The sequence below is a fragment of the Bombus flavifrons genome, chromosome 14, assembly GCF_040668555.2.
Source record: "Bombus flavifrons isolate JBK064 chromosome 14, iyBomFlav1_principal, whole genome shotgun sequence".
NCBI lineage: Eukaryota > Metazoa > Arthropoda > Insecta > Hymenoptera > Apidae > Bombus > Bombus flavifrons.
In genome coordinates this window covers 7,642,780-7,656,156 of record NC_138455.1, presented here as the reverse complement: position 1 = coordinate 7,656,156, position 13,377 = coordinate 7,642,780, and the positions used below count along the sequence as shown (strand labels likewise).

Here is a 13,377-nt window from a genome sequence, read left to right as displayed (position 1 = left end):
ATTTCGATTCTCTGACATAATACCGGTTCCATTCAGCGTGTAAGGTTGGGCAAACGTTCCGAAGGAACGAGGAAGCTGACACACGTCGCCACGAAATAACCGACGGCTAGGGGTGGTAATTGTGCGTCTGGAAGGCAGCGAGCGCGTTGTATTCGAAGGAGGATGCGGCTGGTCGGCAGTTCCTCTTTCAACGAGACGGCAAACTTCGCAGGCGACGCACAATATCTCCGCGGCTAAACGCCGCAGCCCTTTATCAATGTTATGGCGGCCGGCCGCGGTTATAAATAATGGCAATTGCGCGAAACTTAGCCCGACGAGCGAACCGCACCGCCGCCTCCGGGCCATTTCCAACTTGCGGCTTTCGACGCCTCCCGTCGGAGCGAGTTACGCGACCTGCACCAAGTCTCAATTTTTTTTTCACGAGCTATGGCGTGTCGCAACATTGCGAAGAGTTGAAAAAATTGTGCAAAGTTTCGAGATAGCTGGTGGTAATAGGTTGAAAGTTTACGAGATCAGGAGAAATTTAGATTTGCACGAGACTGTGGATTTTGAGGTCTGCACGCCTTTCAAAAGCTTAAACCTTCCCTTAAATCGTGAATCAATCGTAACACATAAACGTTAACACTGAAATTAAGAAAAATTTAGATGTTAACAAAACTGACACCCGTAAATGGTTAAACTTTGAAGAAACAGGTGAAGAGATTATTAAATCGTTGATTGATAGGTTTGAAAATGGCTGAATAAATTGCGAGTAGCGAAAAGTACAATTTGCTTTTGAATTAAAAATTATTTTAAGGATCGCGGATAGCTCGAAGTATCAAGAAATAATTTCCAATAAACCGATACAACTATTTCTCGCAAAAAAAAAGTCGATAGAACACCTCAATGTCCGATGTTAACACTAGTGGAGTGTAATTTAAATAATAAATAAGAACAGCAATGCTTACAGTGATACTCACTGGTCTTGGATCGCGGTTCTCGCGGCCCATCCACAGTTACTTTAATGGCCTTCGTGTACGTGGCAACTTGCGGTGGCGTCGTGGACACGGTGATGGTCAACGTGAAGCTCTTCCCTGAAACCACGAAATACAAAAATATTAGTTTTCGTCGCGTCATATTTTGTCGTCTTTTTTTTTTATCATTATACATTGAAACAGAAGTTCGCAAACGTGGCTGGCCGACCGAAACTCTGGTAGTAACCAAATTAACCGTCGGTAATGTATCGAGGGCGTCGTCGACGGTGATGGTGACCAGCCAACACGATCGTCCTATGGGGGTGGTTGAGTCCAGTTATGTTAAAAAGCCTATTAGGGACCTAACGACGAAAAACAACCCTCTTTACTCTGTATAACTCGTAAAAGTTTAAGGGCAGCTGATGAATTTTTGCTCTGTATCTCATTTACTTTCTCTTTGATTTAAGACATCGTTATCGCCAGATATGCACAAATTATTTTGTCGTATTTTACAAAGTAATGTTATTTAAAATTCATAATAACATTTATAACAATCTAACCTCTTCCGAATCTCTCATAATCTACCACAACACAATTCTCAAAAAGCTACAAACTTTCCAAACAATTCCATATTGAAGTTTTTTATTAAAAAAAAAAAAAAAACAAATAGTATACAGTTGTTTTCTAATTTCTAAACAGAAACAGATAGTTCATCCCTGTTCCAAATAACTTGTTCTCTAAATTACAACGAGAGAATGGTAAATGAACCGGTTTGAAAATCGAACTTGGGTGGCGGGGAATTGCTCATCGAGAATCGTAGGACGTGGAAAGAAAGAAGGGGCGAAGTTATTGGGGGTGACCTTTAATGGTTCCACGGCGACTGGCACCAAGGGTGATACCTACGTGTGCAGGGTTGCCCGTGGAACCACTAACTTCAGTTGGGTGAAAAGGTTTGCCAGGGCTCGGCCATGGAGGATGCCGTGACTTGCAACAAACTGACGGGATTCCCCGCTCGAAAACGAGAAGCTCGCGTGGTGAACCACCGTGTGGCCACGCTCGACACTCGCCATTATTCCCCCGATACTTTCTCCCTTTCTTTCCTCCTTTCACCAGGAGTAATAATCTTACAGTTGTCTAAAGAAAGAAGTTTAAACTAGTTGCAAAACGTTTCCTCGAATTCGCAGAACGAAAATTTTATGACTTACAGTACGTAGTAGTCTGTTTGAAAAATAATAAGTCTATATCTTTGTAAGTTGTTACATGAGTTCTACCTACTGTATCTATTCTATCTAATTGTTACTGCCATTTTGAAGTTATGACTACGAATTAATATTATCGGTGAAATTTTGCAAGTCACGGATCTATCTTCATAAGTTACGAGTCAGAATTTATACAGTTTTATTCTTTTCAAGTTTAATTCTACAAGTTTCGAGTCAGGTGATTGTCGTAAAATCGTAAATTCATAGGAAAGAACTATGTAATCTCTAATCTCTAATCTAATTTCTAATTTGTAACTTGCCAAAATTCGATAATATTGTTAATAATCAATGAAATTATCGGTGACTATTGTAAAATCCTTTCATAAAAACTCCACCATTTTTCCAGACAGACACTGTACGTAAGTTTCTTATTGCGTTTGTTTTATTGAAAACTTAAGACATTATCCTATCTCCTCTGTGAATCCTTTGCAATCTTCCCTAAAACCGCAGTTGTATGAAACAATAGCGAAGCAATTGCAGAATACTATAAAATTGGATTATTTCGTATCAAAATTTAATTTAATAGAAATACATGTAACAAGGAGATAATCACGCTATTGATTAGAAAAATTTACAATAATATGACTAAATTATGGATATCCTTTGAATGTAACTTACTAACGATAAATATGAAATAATCACGACGAGACATTGAATGTAATTCGAACCATAATTCTTCTCTATTTCTTTGTCATCTCCCACTTCTCTTTGGAGGAATGTTTGCCATTTATAAAGGAATTAGATGTGATAGCGTGATAGGAGTTGTGTGAACTCGTATGGCGGATAACAGTGATTCACTTTTAGAATCGTGTAGAAGCGTCAGGAAGGGTGGGATAGAAAAAGCCACGCGATCAGCGATCCACTCGGGGTGAGAAACGATGAGGGCGAGAGAAAGAGTGAAAGAGGGTGCACGTGGAATTGCGGTGAACCTCTGCGTGTGCAACCACCGTGTTCTGCGTGGCACCACTTTTTTTTAACGCAACATTGTCCCCTCTTTAACGAGCGTTTTATCGAAACATCCCTTGCCTGATTCCAAAGATATCCCCTGTCATTTGCGATCTCATGTTCAATCAACGAATATCCCTTTCGAGCTCAACCTCTACATTGTAGAAGATTCCACGTTCTAATTTTCCGAAGACTTCGTCTTTGGTTTCGGTAATGCATAATTCAATTAATCACCTAACACATAGAGGTGGGTGAAATAGAGTTTATAAAATAAGAAGCATAGAAAGACATGGTTTTACAAAATGAATTTATATTTAATAAGCACAACGAGAAAAATATAATATGTATTTCAGAATAGATGATTGTAATGTATGATAGAAGTTTATAGTACGATAAAAAATATTTAGCACAAATATTATTATTATTAAATTTGTAGTATATCTGTAGAGAAAGGGATGAGGTATACATGACATTTAATCACCAATATGTTGAACATTTTACTTAATTGTTCTGTAATTCCATTAAACGTGATGACACCTGTAAGGTAACACCTGCATAGGTTAGCCAATGAAACCTCACTGGCGGGCAGAGGCAGTAATTAAAGGATAAATGTAGTGACTGGACTTTACAAACGAGACGATCGTCCTTTCAAACAAATTCTCGACCGATCCCTTGGAGAGAGCAAACGATTCTAATCGCCACCAAGTCCGTTATGCCAATCGCTGGTCGAAAAGCGTCGTCTTTATCAGAAATCAAATCGCAACAGTGTTCGCGGCTTCTTCGCGATTCCTAAACAGTATCAATTTTGAACTTTCTTTTATTCGCTACTATATTTATTAGTAAATACTCGTTTCTAGGAATCTGGCTAACTGCAATAGAGCAATTGAGTTAACAGATTCAATTTAAACGAATTCTCTTGCTGAACTTAAAGTACACGATATTTTCTCAATCTCTCGTTGTTATATCAGGAGCTAACGGTGTCTCATAATATACAACAATTTTAGTCATTCTATGCAAGCTTCAAGATTGAAGTTTTAAATATTGAAACTTGGATCACTCAAATAATTCTACCTTCTACTGTATGCTCAAATTATATATAGAAACTGGACTTTTTCTGAAATTTACGTATCAATTGTTAATGTGATGGAATGGAAGAAACTGCCCTAAACAAGTAAAGGATTGAATGTGATAAACATTAAAGAGTTAAACTGAACTAGCGCCGAGTGTGGATGAACGTAAGTGAAAAAAAGGAGGATAGGCAGAAGTGCGTAGAGATCGATTTCCTGATAATGCTCGTTAACATACGATTCTCAGGGAAAATGTGAACCGTGCGTGTACACGGCTAGCAGAACGGTGTAGATTGTTGCGGGACCGTTGTCGAGCTAACTAATTAATTTCAATTTTCCCAAACGAATCGCAAATGTGCTATTGTACGCTGATAACGAATTGATTATGGTCAGGATGAACTGCCGTCAGCGAAAACCGGTCCACCTTTCCTTCAAAATCACCGTTTTGCTTCAAATACGACGAAATTACGAAATATATAAATATGCGAACATTGTGTGCAAACTTTTGCGAAATATTATGTAATTGCATATAATTATTGGAATTGTATCATTTAAAACTTCTAACAGATGCTATTCCTTTAGTGAAACTGAGACACGTGAGCGAGCACTAACAGCGAAGTTTATTGAGTATCAAGCGTTCGTTAGACGTAATGATTCATACGTACTAGAATACCTGACAGTCTCACGTAAATAGAATAATTAATGCAGATTATTAAGAAAATTATTAGCAATCAGAATTCTCTATTCGTATAAGATAATGATTAAAAGCGTACCAAAAAGTTACGTTAATAAAACTGTTTGTAATACGAGCTAAACTTCATACGTATTACAGATCACAGTTCTACCATCCTCTTCCTAATTTTCCATTCTCTTAAAATAGTCTAGATTCGAAGAAACCAGAACACGTCGTGCCAGAATCTTGTAATATCGATGATAAGCTATAGCCCTGTTCCCGCACGTTCGTCTGCAATGCCAGCTCTATCGCGGCAAGGTCTGGATCGTTTCCACCCCTTCAACCCTAAGCTCTGTAACGAGATAGATCATTTGGGCGCTTATAGTTTCAGCCCTACGAGCAGACGGATACCCTTCAACTTTCCACTCGCGAATAAACCTATGTATCTAGCGACGGGGTCTCGTCAGATCTTGTACAAATTTACTTAATTTTAAACACCATAGGATACGTGTCGTAATTTTTTGGACGATTTCTTCCAAGAAATTTATCCTCAGCGTTTCCACTTCATAATAATTTCCAATTCTTCTAGAAAGAGAACGAAACCTAAAATTTCTATCACACAGGCATACAAAGGAATATTCATGATTGTTAGAGGAAAGAATTCTGTTGACGTTTCCATTGCAAAATAGTTTTCGAACCTTCCGGAAACAGAATGAAAGCTAACCTTTCCGTCACATGCATACAGAGGAATGTTTTCGAGTTCGACAAACGGTAGGATCATTAGGGATTCGCTGCAGAGTTTGGCGCGCATCGGTTCTCCCAGGGAATATTCAAGGAGCCAGGGAGTCGCAGGAATCCTGACGAGAGACACTTCTCTTACATTCTTCATCCTAGCTTATGTTAATTCCGCGCTCGACGAAAACAATTGAGAGCTAATCCCAGACAAATGACTGGCGCGTTTCTGTGAGCTCGAGGGTGGATTCAACCCCCTCGTTGTCGGATAGAAAATTCGGGTATTTCATGGTTTCGAACGTCCTCCCTCCCCCCTATTTTCAACCCTAATTCAGCCTTTAAATCTATTCTACCATTCGTCTTGCGATTTCAATACAAAATAAACTATCTTAACTGCGACTGACAATAAGAATATATTAGTCATTGACAGTTGAGACGTTGGAAAAGAATCATAGCAGTTAACTCTATCATTCATCCGTGAGCAAAATGTCTGCATATGAGAAGATGTCATCTGTTTTTATAATAATCAAACAACCCGTGACTCTCAGCATTTATATAAAGGGAACGTTTTTAATAAAGTAGAGAAGACACGTTAAAAATATGTCAGAATATAATTATAACTTAATATTCAATTATTTCAATATATTTTAATATAACCGCAGTGACTCCTCAGAAAATACTTCTATTTAAAAATATACTAGCGAAATTCTCCATGACACACCCCTTTTTTCTATGAAAGAACATTTATAATAAAGTAAAACAAGGACACGTTAAGAATAAGTAGCTCGGAATATAATCTTAGCTTAATATTTATAAACATTGCCAATATATAAAATATATATAATAAAAGGGATATTTTGCAACCTCAAACGTCCATGTAATCCGTGTAACACGTGTGCTAATTGAAAAGAATAAAATCTTTCGATAGAAAGAATCTGTCTCAATATCCAATATACCGCACAACCAAAAAGCAAAACACGAAAGATTTTCACAGAGATGTTCGAAGTAGGTCAAAGGAGTTACCTAATCGGCAGGCACGAAACAACCCTAATAACGTTAATTAAAATCCAAGTGAAACCTCAATTAATATCGGCCGTCCCTGTTTCCAGGGGTGTCGGGTCTTTTCAAGCCCCTTCTCATCGTTTCTGCGCGAAACGAGCCTGTTCTCAGGGGGCGAGACTTCGACGAAGGAAAGTAAAGAGGAGGTTGCTCGGCGGTGGTGCGGACAAATAAAACCCATTACCCACCCCAAGACGACGTCGTCGTCTCCTCGAGTTCGGTTGGCACACCAATCAACGACTCGGCAACCCCTGCGAAACGTCCAATTTTCGAGGTCGTCGCGGCCGCTTACGAGAGGACTCTTTTCCTCAAGGAAAAACGAGGGTCGTCGCGAAGGCGTCCGCGACCTACCCTTACTACGCGGCCGAATTCTTTGAGCTTCCTTCCCGCCAAACCCCTCCTCCACAGTTTTCTTCCCGTAACGCAGCGTGTCAACGCGAAGATCAACAACTCCGTAGTTTAGTGAATGAAGAAGAAAGGGGCGGATTCGTTGCGAACTAATTTCACGAGTTACGTGGCTCTTCTTGCGAAGTCTGTTTGACTGTTGCAGAATATTCTCGCGAGAAGGGAAGTAAACTTTGAATTTGAATTTTAGAGGGAGGCTATATAGTGTTTGCAAGAGTATTTTATACCTTTTTCTCGAAAATGTTGTTCGATTGGTGCATCAAGTTTTCGTGGATGAATTCGTAGAAATATCTGGATTCAAATTTTCCATGGACAATCGTCAGGACTTATAGTTCTTGGTGTTTCTTTTTGCAAAGACTGTTAATATTTATCGATTGCTTTTGCTATTTTCTTCTTTTTTTTTTTTTTGAGAACACTTTGGCTATTGCATAGCGTTACCATGAACAACTATGGAAATATATTTTGGAAAAGGAAGATAGTGTGACTTGTAGCCTGGTACTTTTCTTTTAACGAGACTGTCGCTTGAAAAGATTGTTTTCTGATCGCTTGATGTATGACTTTTTTGTAGGTAAATTTGTGAAAATCTTCTGTATTCAAATTTTATGAGGAAGAAAAAGGTCGTTTGCATTTGACGCTTTGTCAAAGGGACAAAGTTTTAAAAATTAGTTGGATAAAAGACTCACCTCTGCCGCTTCTCCCGACGAACCTAAGATCATTGAACTTGGCCACCTGGTTCTTCATCAGAGCGGTCGAGTTTCTCAGCTCAGCACAGCAGTTCTCGTCGTTACCAGCACGAACAGTGACCAAAGTGCCATCGCCGACCTCGCCTAGAGCCACCACCTTGAAGGCTACTGGAAGGGTCTTGTTGGACCTCCAGTGAGCTGGCAATACGCTGCAGACCAAGTGAGGGGACCCTGTAATGGAATTAAATATACCTAACCTCACAGCTAAACCAGGAACATAACATTTTCAGACATCTATGGCCTCCCGTATATCAATATTAATTAATTTTCTGACTATGGTTAAACGACATGTACGAAGATATTTTTCGATTGGAAAGTTTCTCTATTATCTGTCTACTTGATAACTAACTTTATATGTAGTTATACGTGCAGACTGTGATATATAAAATTTTTTAACTCTTTGAATCTTGTCTTTCTCTTTGAAAGCTTGAAACTCTGTCTTTCACACATAATTCAAATCTTTTTAACATTTATGTAAACGTGTATTTCGTATCCTTTTTAGGATTAAGTGATATGAATCGTTAAGCATCAAACATTTTACATGTTACAATCTGTTAATAAGAGCACAGATACAGGCGAATTCTAACAAAGTACTGCGGATGTTTATGTATTTGTGGGAAATTTAAAGATGCAAAACCTACTAGTGTTCTATTATCTGTGTGACAGAACATTTATTTGGATCGTTAACGATCCGAATTATAAACAAGTCGATCATATAACAGAAAACTCCATAGCTATAATTTTTCGTTCACATGAGACTTTACACGTTCAACTAATTCTAAGTAGATCCAACCGATCGAAATCAGACACCAACTACAATTTCGGCCCAGTATGTAGACTCCACCTATATTTACATATTTTCCTAATGAATAACTTATCTCCCTATCCACCTACATTTCTACTAAACTCAATTTTTATACAAAAGGGAGCCTGTTTTATATACTAAAACTAGAGTAAACAAAATAAGATACAATGTAGGTTTCACTTTTCAAAAAAAAAATCATTCAACGCGTTTGATATATAATAAAAGATTCTTGTGCAGAAAAATTTAGTTCGATAAAAATGCACATAAATGAAGATACGGTGTGTGGTAAAGATTCCCATAAACCCGTAAAAATCCACAGTATGCCGATCGTTTCTCGCGTATACCTGTCCGAACGAGTTCTCCAGGGTGCTCGCTGACGAAGTCACCGAGGGTTCTCTCGGCCAGGATGTCGCTGGTCATCTTGGTGTAAGCATCGGTCAAAGGAGAAACACCCGACTCCGGCGAGGCGGCAGCGCCAGGAGCCGAGGCTCCTGTCAACTGCATCCTGTCGCTGGTTCCGCCGCTCTCGCTGGGAGCACTCGCTGTTCCACAGCTGGACTCGTTGCTGGACCCCCTCACCGAGCCAGCGCCGCTTCCGGATACCGTGCTTCCGCCACCGCCGCCGTTGCAACGGCCGAATATATCCATAGGCAGTCAGAACGCCGGATGATACATCCTTCCATTCGGTTCACTGCTGGAACTTCTCGGCTCTTACGAGGACCCTCACCCGGTACACCTCTTCCTGGGTCAGGCTTCGCGACCTGACATGGCGCTGCCCGACGCTCGACGATTCTTTCTCTGATTACTTTGATACACCCTCTTCTCTCGAAGATTTTACTTTAACGGCGAGCTCAGAATAGCATTTGGCAATCTTGAAGAATTCTTTGTATATGTAATCGTGTTATTCTTTCTTCGAGTACTTCCGTACTTCTTTCGGAAATTTTGCTTCGATAATGACGTTGAAGAGTTTGTGGAAAATTATGGGAGATTTTGGGAGATTTTGGTAGTTTTTAGAAAGTTCGATGATGCTTGTGGATGAAAGCTTTTAAGTTAATTTTTAATGGCGTGAGTCGAGGATCTTCCAAGTTGATTTCTTTGGATGTGATCTTGAGATTACTTGATTTGTTGGATCTTTGGAGCTTGTTAAGTTTTGTTTCCAGCGACCCACTCTTCAAGAAACGCTATTTATAGGGAATTTTATCTTGCGGTAACGAAGACTCACGCGTTGATTAATGCAAACACCAGAAGCATCTAAGAAAAATTTCGATCTCCTGGTTTCACCTGTAACCAAGAAAATTCAGGTCAAAGGTAGATAATGGAGATTCTTAGGGAAGAAAGACAATTGTCCCGTAGTTACTACATTCACGGACTCGATTATTTTAGACAGAATAATTTGTCTGTCATGTAAATTTTGCCAGTTACTATTTTCACAGATTCTATAATTTTGAACGCAACAATTTACATATTTTAATAATCGCTACGAAGAATAACGTGAAAAGAATATTGAAAGGACATTAATTAATTTAAATATCAACTGACTAATATTTTTACACCGCAATATACTGCTCAAAGATCAAAGAGGATTTCCATAAAATTCTAGACGAGGATATACAGAGAAGCAGATATTAGAAAAGATTCTAAGCGTTGGTCCATGTAATAAAATGAATTCAAAACAAACGATTTAGAAATGTAACAAAAAATACAGAAAAGAAACTGCTTAGAGAATAATCACATGTCTTGGTCCTCCAAATTTCCTGTATTTCTAATGCCAAACACGGAAGACACATATTTTCAACTTCTTATAATTTAGTGAAGTTCTTCCCGCTATCTATGATAATAATTAAGTAGCCCTAAAATTTGATATAGGTAAATAGAGTTTATATAAACGATATTCTACTGTATTAAAAATTGCGTTACGTGTGATAACATTTATGTTCGGTTGTAGTATTATATTTAAGATATGAAACTTATAATACTATACTTGGCAACCCGTTCAAGTCTCTATCTCTACACCGTTCAAGAATAAAACATTCCCAAACCTGCCCAATCATTTTATCTGCATCCGCCAACATTCAAACCAAAATTCGTACAACATTTTACCATGGTCAAAGCCAAATGGCAGAGACTCGGAAAATAGCATCGCTTCGAAAAGGGCAAGATCGAGACCAGTTAGCGTGATCAAAAACTGTGGGAGAAAGGGTTGGTCCCAGGAGAGTCTCGAGGCAGAGGGTGGAGTGCCGTCGCCGGTGCGACCAACCCTTCCGCTTCTAATCCATTTAACGACGGCTAGCAAGGGCCTTTATCTCGCCTGGAGCCCTTCAATCGGTTCGATCGAGCTTCGAACCGACGCGATACACCCTGAACCGATCGCGTCGCCGCTGATAAAACGCGAAACGAGAAGCTGGTACGGAAAAATGGTGAATAACAGACGGCGAACGAAGAGAGGGAAGAGAGGGAAGATAGGGTGGCGAGCGTGCCACGTACGAGAAAAAGAGACGAAACGAGTGGTTGACACGGACAGGAACGACTCGCACACTTTTCACGCGGGTCGGCCGGTGACGTCACCGTTCATTCAGTAATTTTTGCGCACGTCACCGGGGCTGACACACCGGATCCAGGTGGTTCCAGGAGGGGTTGGAGCGGGCTGGTGGTGGGGACGGAAAAAATAGGGGAAAAAGAACGCCCGCCGGTAGGCAACCCCCACACGCCACATGGATATCCAACCCCTACGCACGTAACAACCGCGTGTCAAAGTGCACGTGGCACGTTACCACGTTGTTCTGTCAGTGGCAGGCCAGGATAGCGCCGTCAGATACCGAGCAGGATTCGGTAATCGTTCAGACACTCCGGCGCCGCTCCTAATCAGCCACTTGTCATCGGAATGTGTCGCGGATCACCAGGCCATCGGGCACGATAACGAGCGATCGGCGCCTGATTATTCGCGGATTTCCACTCCTTAGCTTAACACACGAAGGCAACGCGTCTTCGCTTCGTACATCGTAGGTAATTAGCTTAATTCGCTTTATCAATGCGGATTTTTTGGAGAAACTCGTATGCAAAATCTTTCGGTCGGACTAGAGATACGAAGTTGTTTGACAAACGTTTGAGACAAAAGTCTTCAGATCCGGTCTGATTGAAGCATTCGGTTTGAAGCAATTGAAGCAATCGGTTAGAGTTGTTAATGTGAATTCTCGAGAGAGACTTTCGTCGAAGATTCTCGGTGTTTGAGAGGGTGGTGATTAGATCAATAAAGTATGGAGCAGTTTGACGAAAGTTTGAGACGGAGTCTTCCGTTTTTAGGAATCTACGGATGTAGATTAGAATAATTGTCATTGTCAAAGTTGATTTTTGAGGGGAACTGTTGTCGAAGAATCCTAATGTTTGATAAGATGGCAATTAGATTAGAGGTATGCAATTGTTTGATAAGAGTTTGAAGGCTGAGGAATTCCGTGTGTAAATAATCAGACCAATGTGCTTTGTTGATGTAGATCTTTGAAAGAAACGTTTGTCCTTTTTCGAAGACTTCTTCAAAGAGTCTTTTGACTCGAAGATGACGATTAGAGATTATGATAGCACGATGCTAATGAAGATAGAGGGGAGAAGAATCTTACGACCCTCCTGAAAGAACGACACGGCAACGGATAAGATTCTCGCTTAACTTCGCATTCAAATCTCTTGCTGGGCTACTCTCGTGTTTCCACTTCCGGGGAAAATATTTCCATCGACTCTTGAAAGTATCACGGTAATATCATTCGCACTAATTGCGAAGCTTGTTATATTGCTAAGACGATTTTTGACGTTTCTTCTTAAATCCATGACACATGCGAGCATCGAGGAAGAAGAATCTTCCTTCGTGGAGAATTCGAAAAATGCTTCGAAAAGGTGAGAAGAAATTCTTGATTAAATTCTTGAGCATATTCATGGACCTAATCACCAAGTAATACAAGTTCCATTGAAAGAATCGCACTCACTGTCTGGCCGTGTTCACTGCAGCAACCGACGGACTATCACAATCTTCACCGCAACAAAACCTCACTCTCATGGAACCTTCGATTTCCACAGCAAAGCTTCCATCCACCACAATCTTCTCTACTGTCATCGGTCCAGCATAAACGAGATACAAGTTCACGACGTGTTATTGTCAACCTGCAATCTCTCTATCCACCAAACGATGTACACCAAAATCCCACCAAAGAAACCGATATAATTCAGTACACTTCAACTCTAAACAATTTTCATCTTCAGAACGTCTGAAAATCCGCAAAGTTTCCGAATGTTCGAAGAATATCTTGGAATGTTCCAGTGACACGAGGGATTCCGAGATAGCTGGCGGAGAATCCGAGAAGGCTGGCGTGTTTTGGTAGTCACAGTCGTCTCTGAAAATACCCGTCGGGGCCACTAACTATAATTTCGGCGGTTCGTGTGAGGCAACAGCCGTTGACGCACTGGTCCATGCCAACACACGCAGCATCCCTTTCCCCTTTCCTGGTTCCTCTCACACCCCGTGAGCAACCCCACTCCTTCCGCGAGCGTTCGTCTCCGTTCGTCGCACAAGCGTATCCTCTCTTTCTCTTACACTGGCTCTTTTCGTCTCACATTCTCTGGCTGGCTTGGCCCTCTTTCTCTTTCTCCTCCGTTGCTCTTTATCGCTTTATCTCCCACCGGACCCCTAACCCTCTCTCTAACCTCTATCCTTCTCTTTCTCATACTCACGGTCCTCTCTTTCCCACCCCTTT

General features: G+C 40.5%; 1 protein-coding gene across 8 annotated transcripts in view; it reads right to left on the bottom strand.

Annotated features, from left to right (window-relative positions):
* LOC138186857 (protein lozenge) overlaps nt 1-13,377 on the bottom strand; it is a 44,645-nt gene that overhangs the window by 14,736 nt on the left and 16,532 nt on the right. For 6 of the 8 annotated variants that reach the window (XM_069127109.1, XM_069127106.1, XM_069127113.1 and 3 more), the window contains exons 2-4: nt 8,986-9,922; nt 7,777-8,007; nt 960-1,073 (exon numbers count right to left, since the gene is read on the bottom strand). In XM_069127109.1, coding sequence (XP_068983210.1) covers nt 960-1,073; nt 7,777-8,007; nt 8,986-9,289 — 649 coding nt within the window. In that variant the 5' untranslated portion in view covers nt 9,290-9,922. Of the gene's footprint in view, nt 1-947; nt 1,074-7,776; nt 8,008-8,985; nt 9,923-12,612; nt 13,246-13,377 lie in introns of those variants that run through there. The other 2 variants (XM_069127107.1, XM_069127111.1) reach the window with 2 other exon arrangements.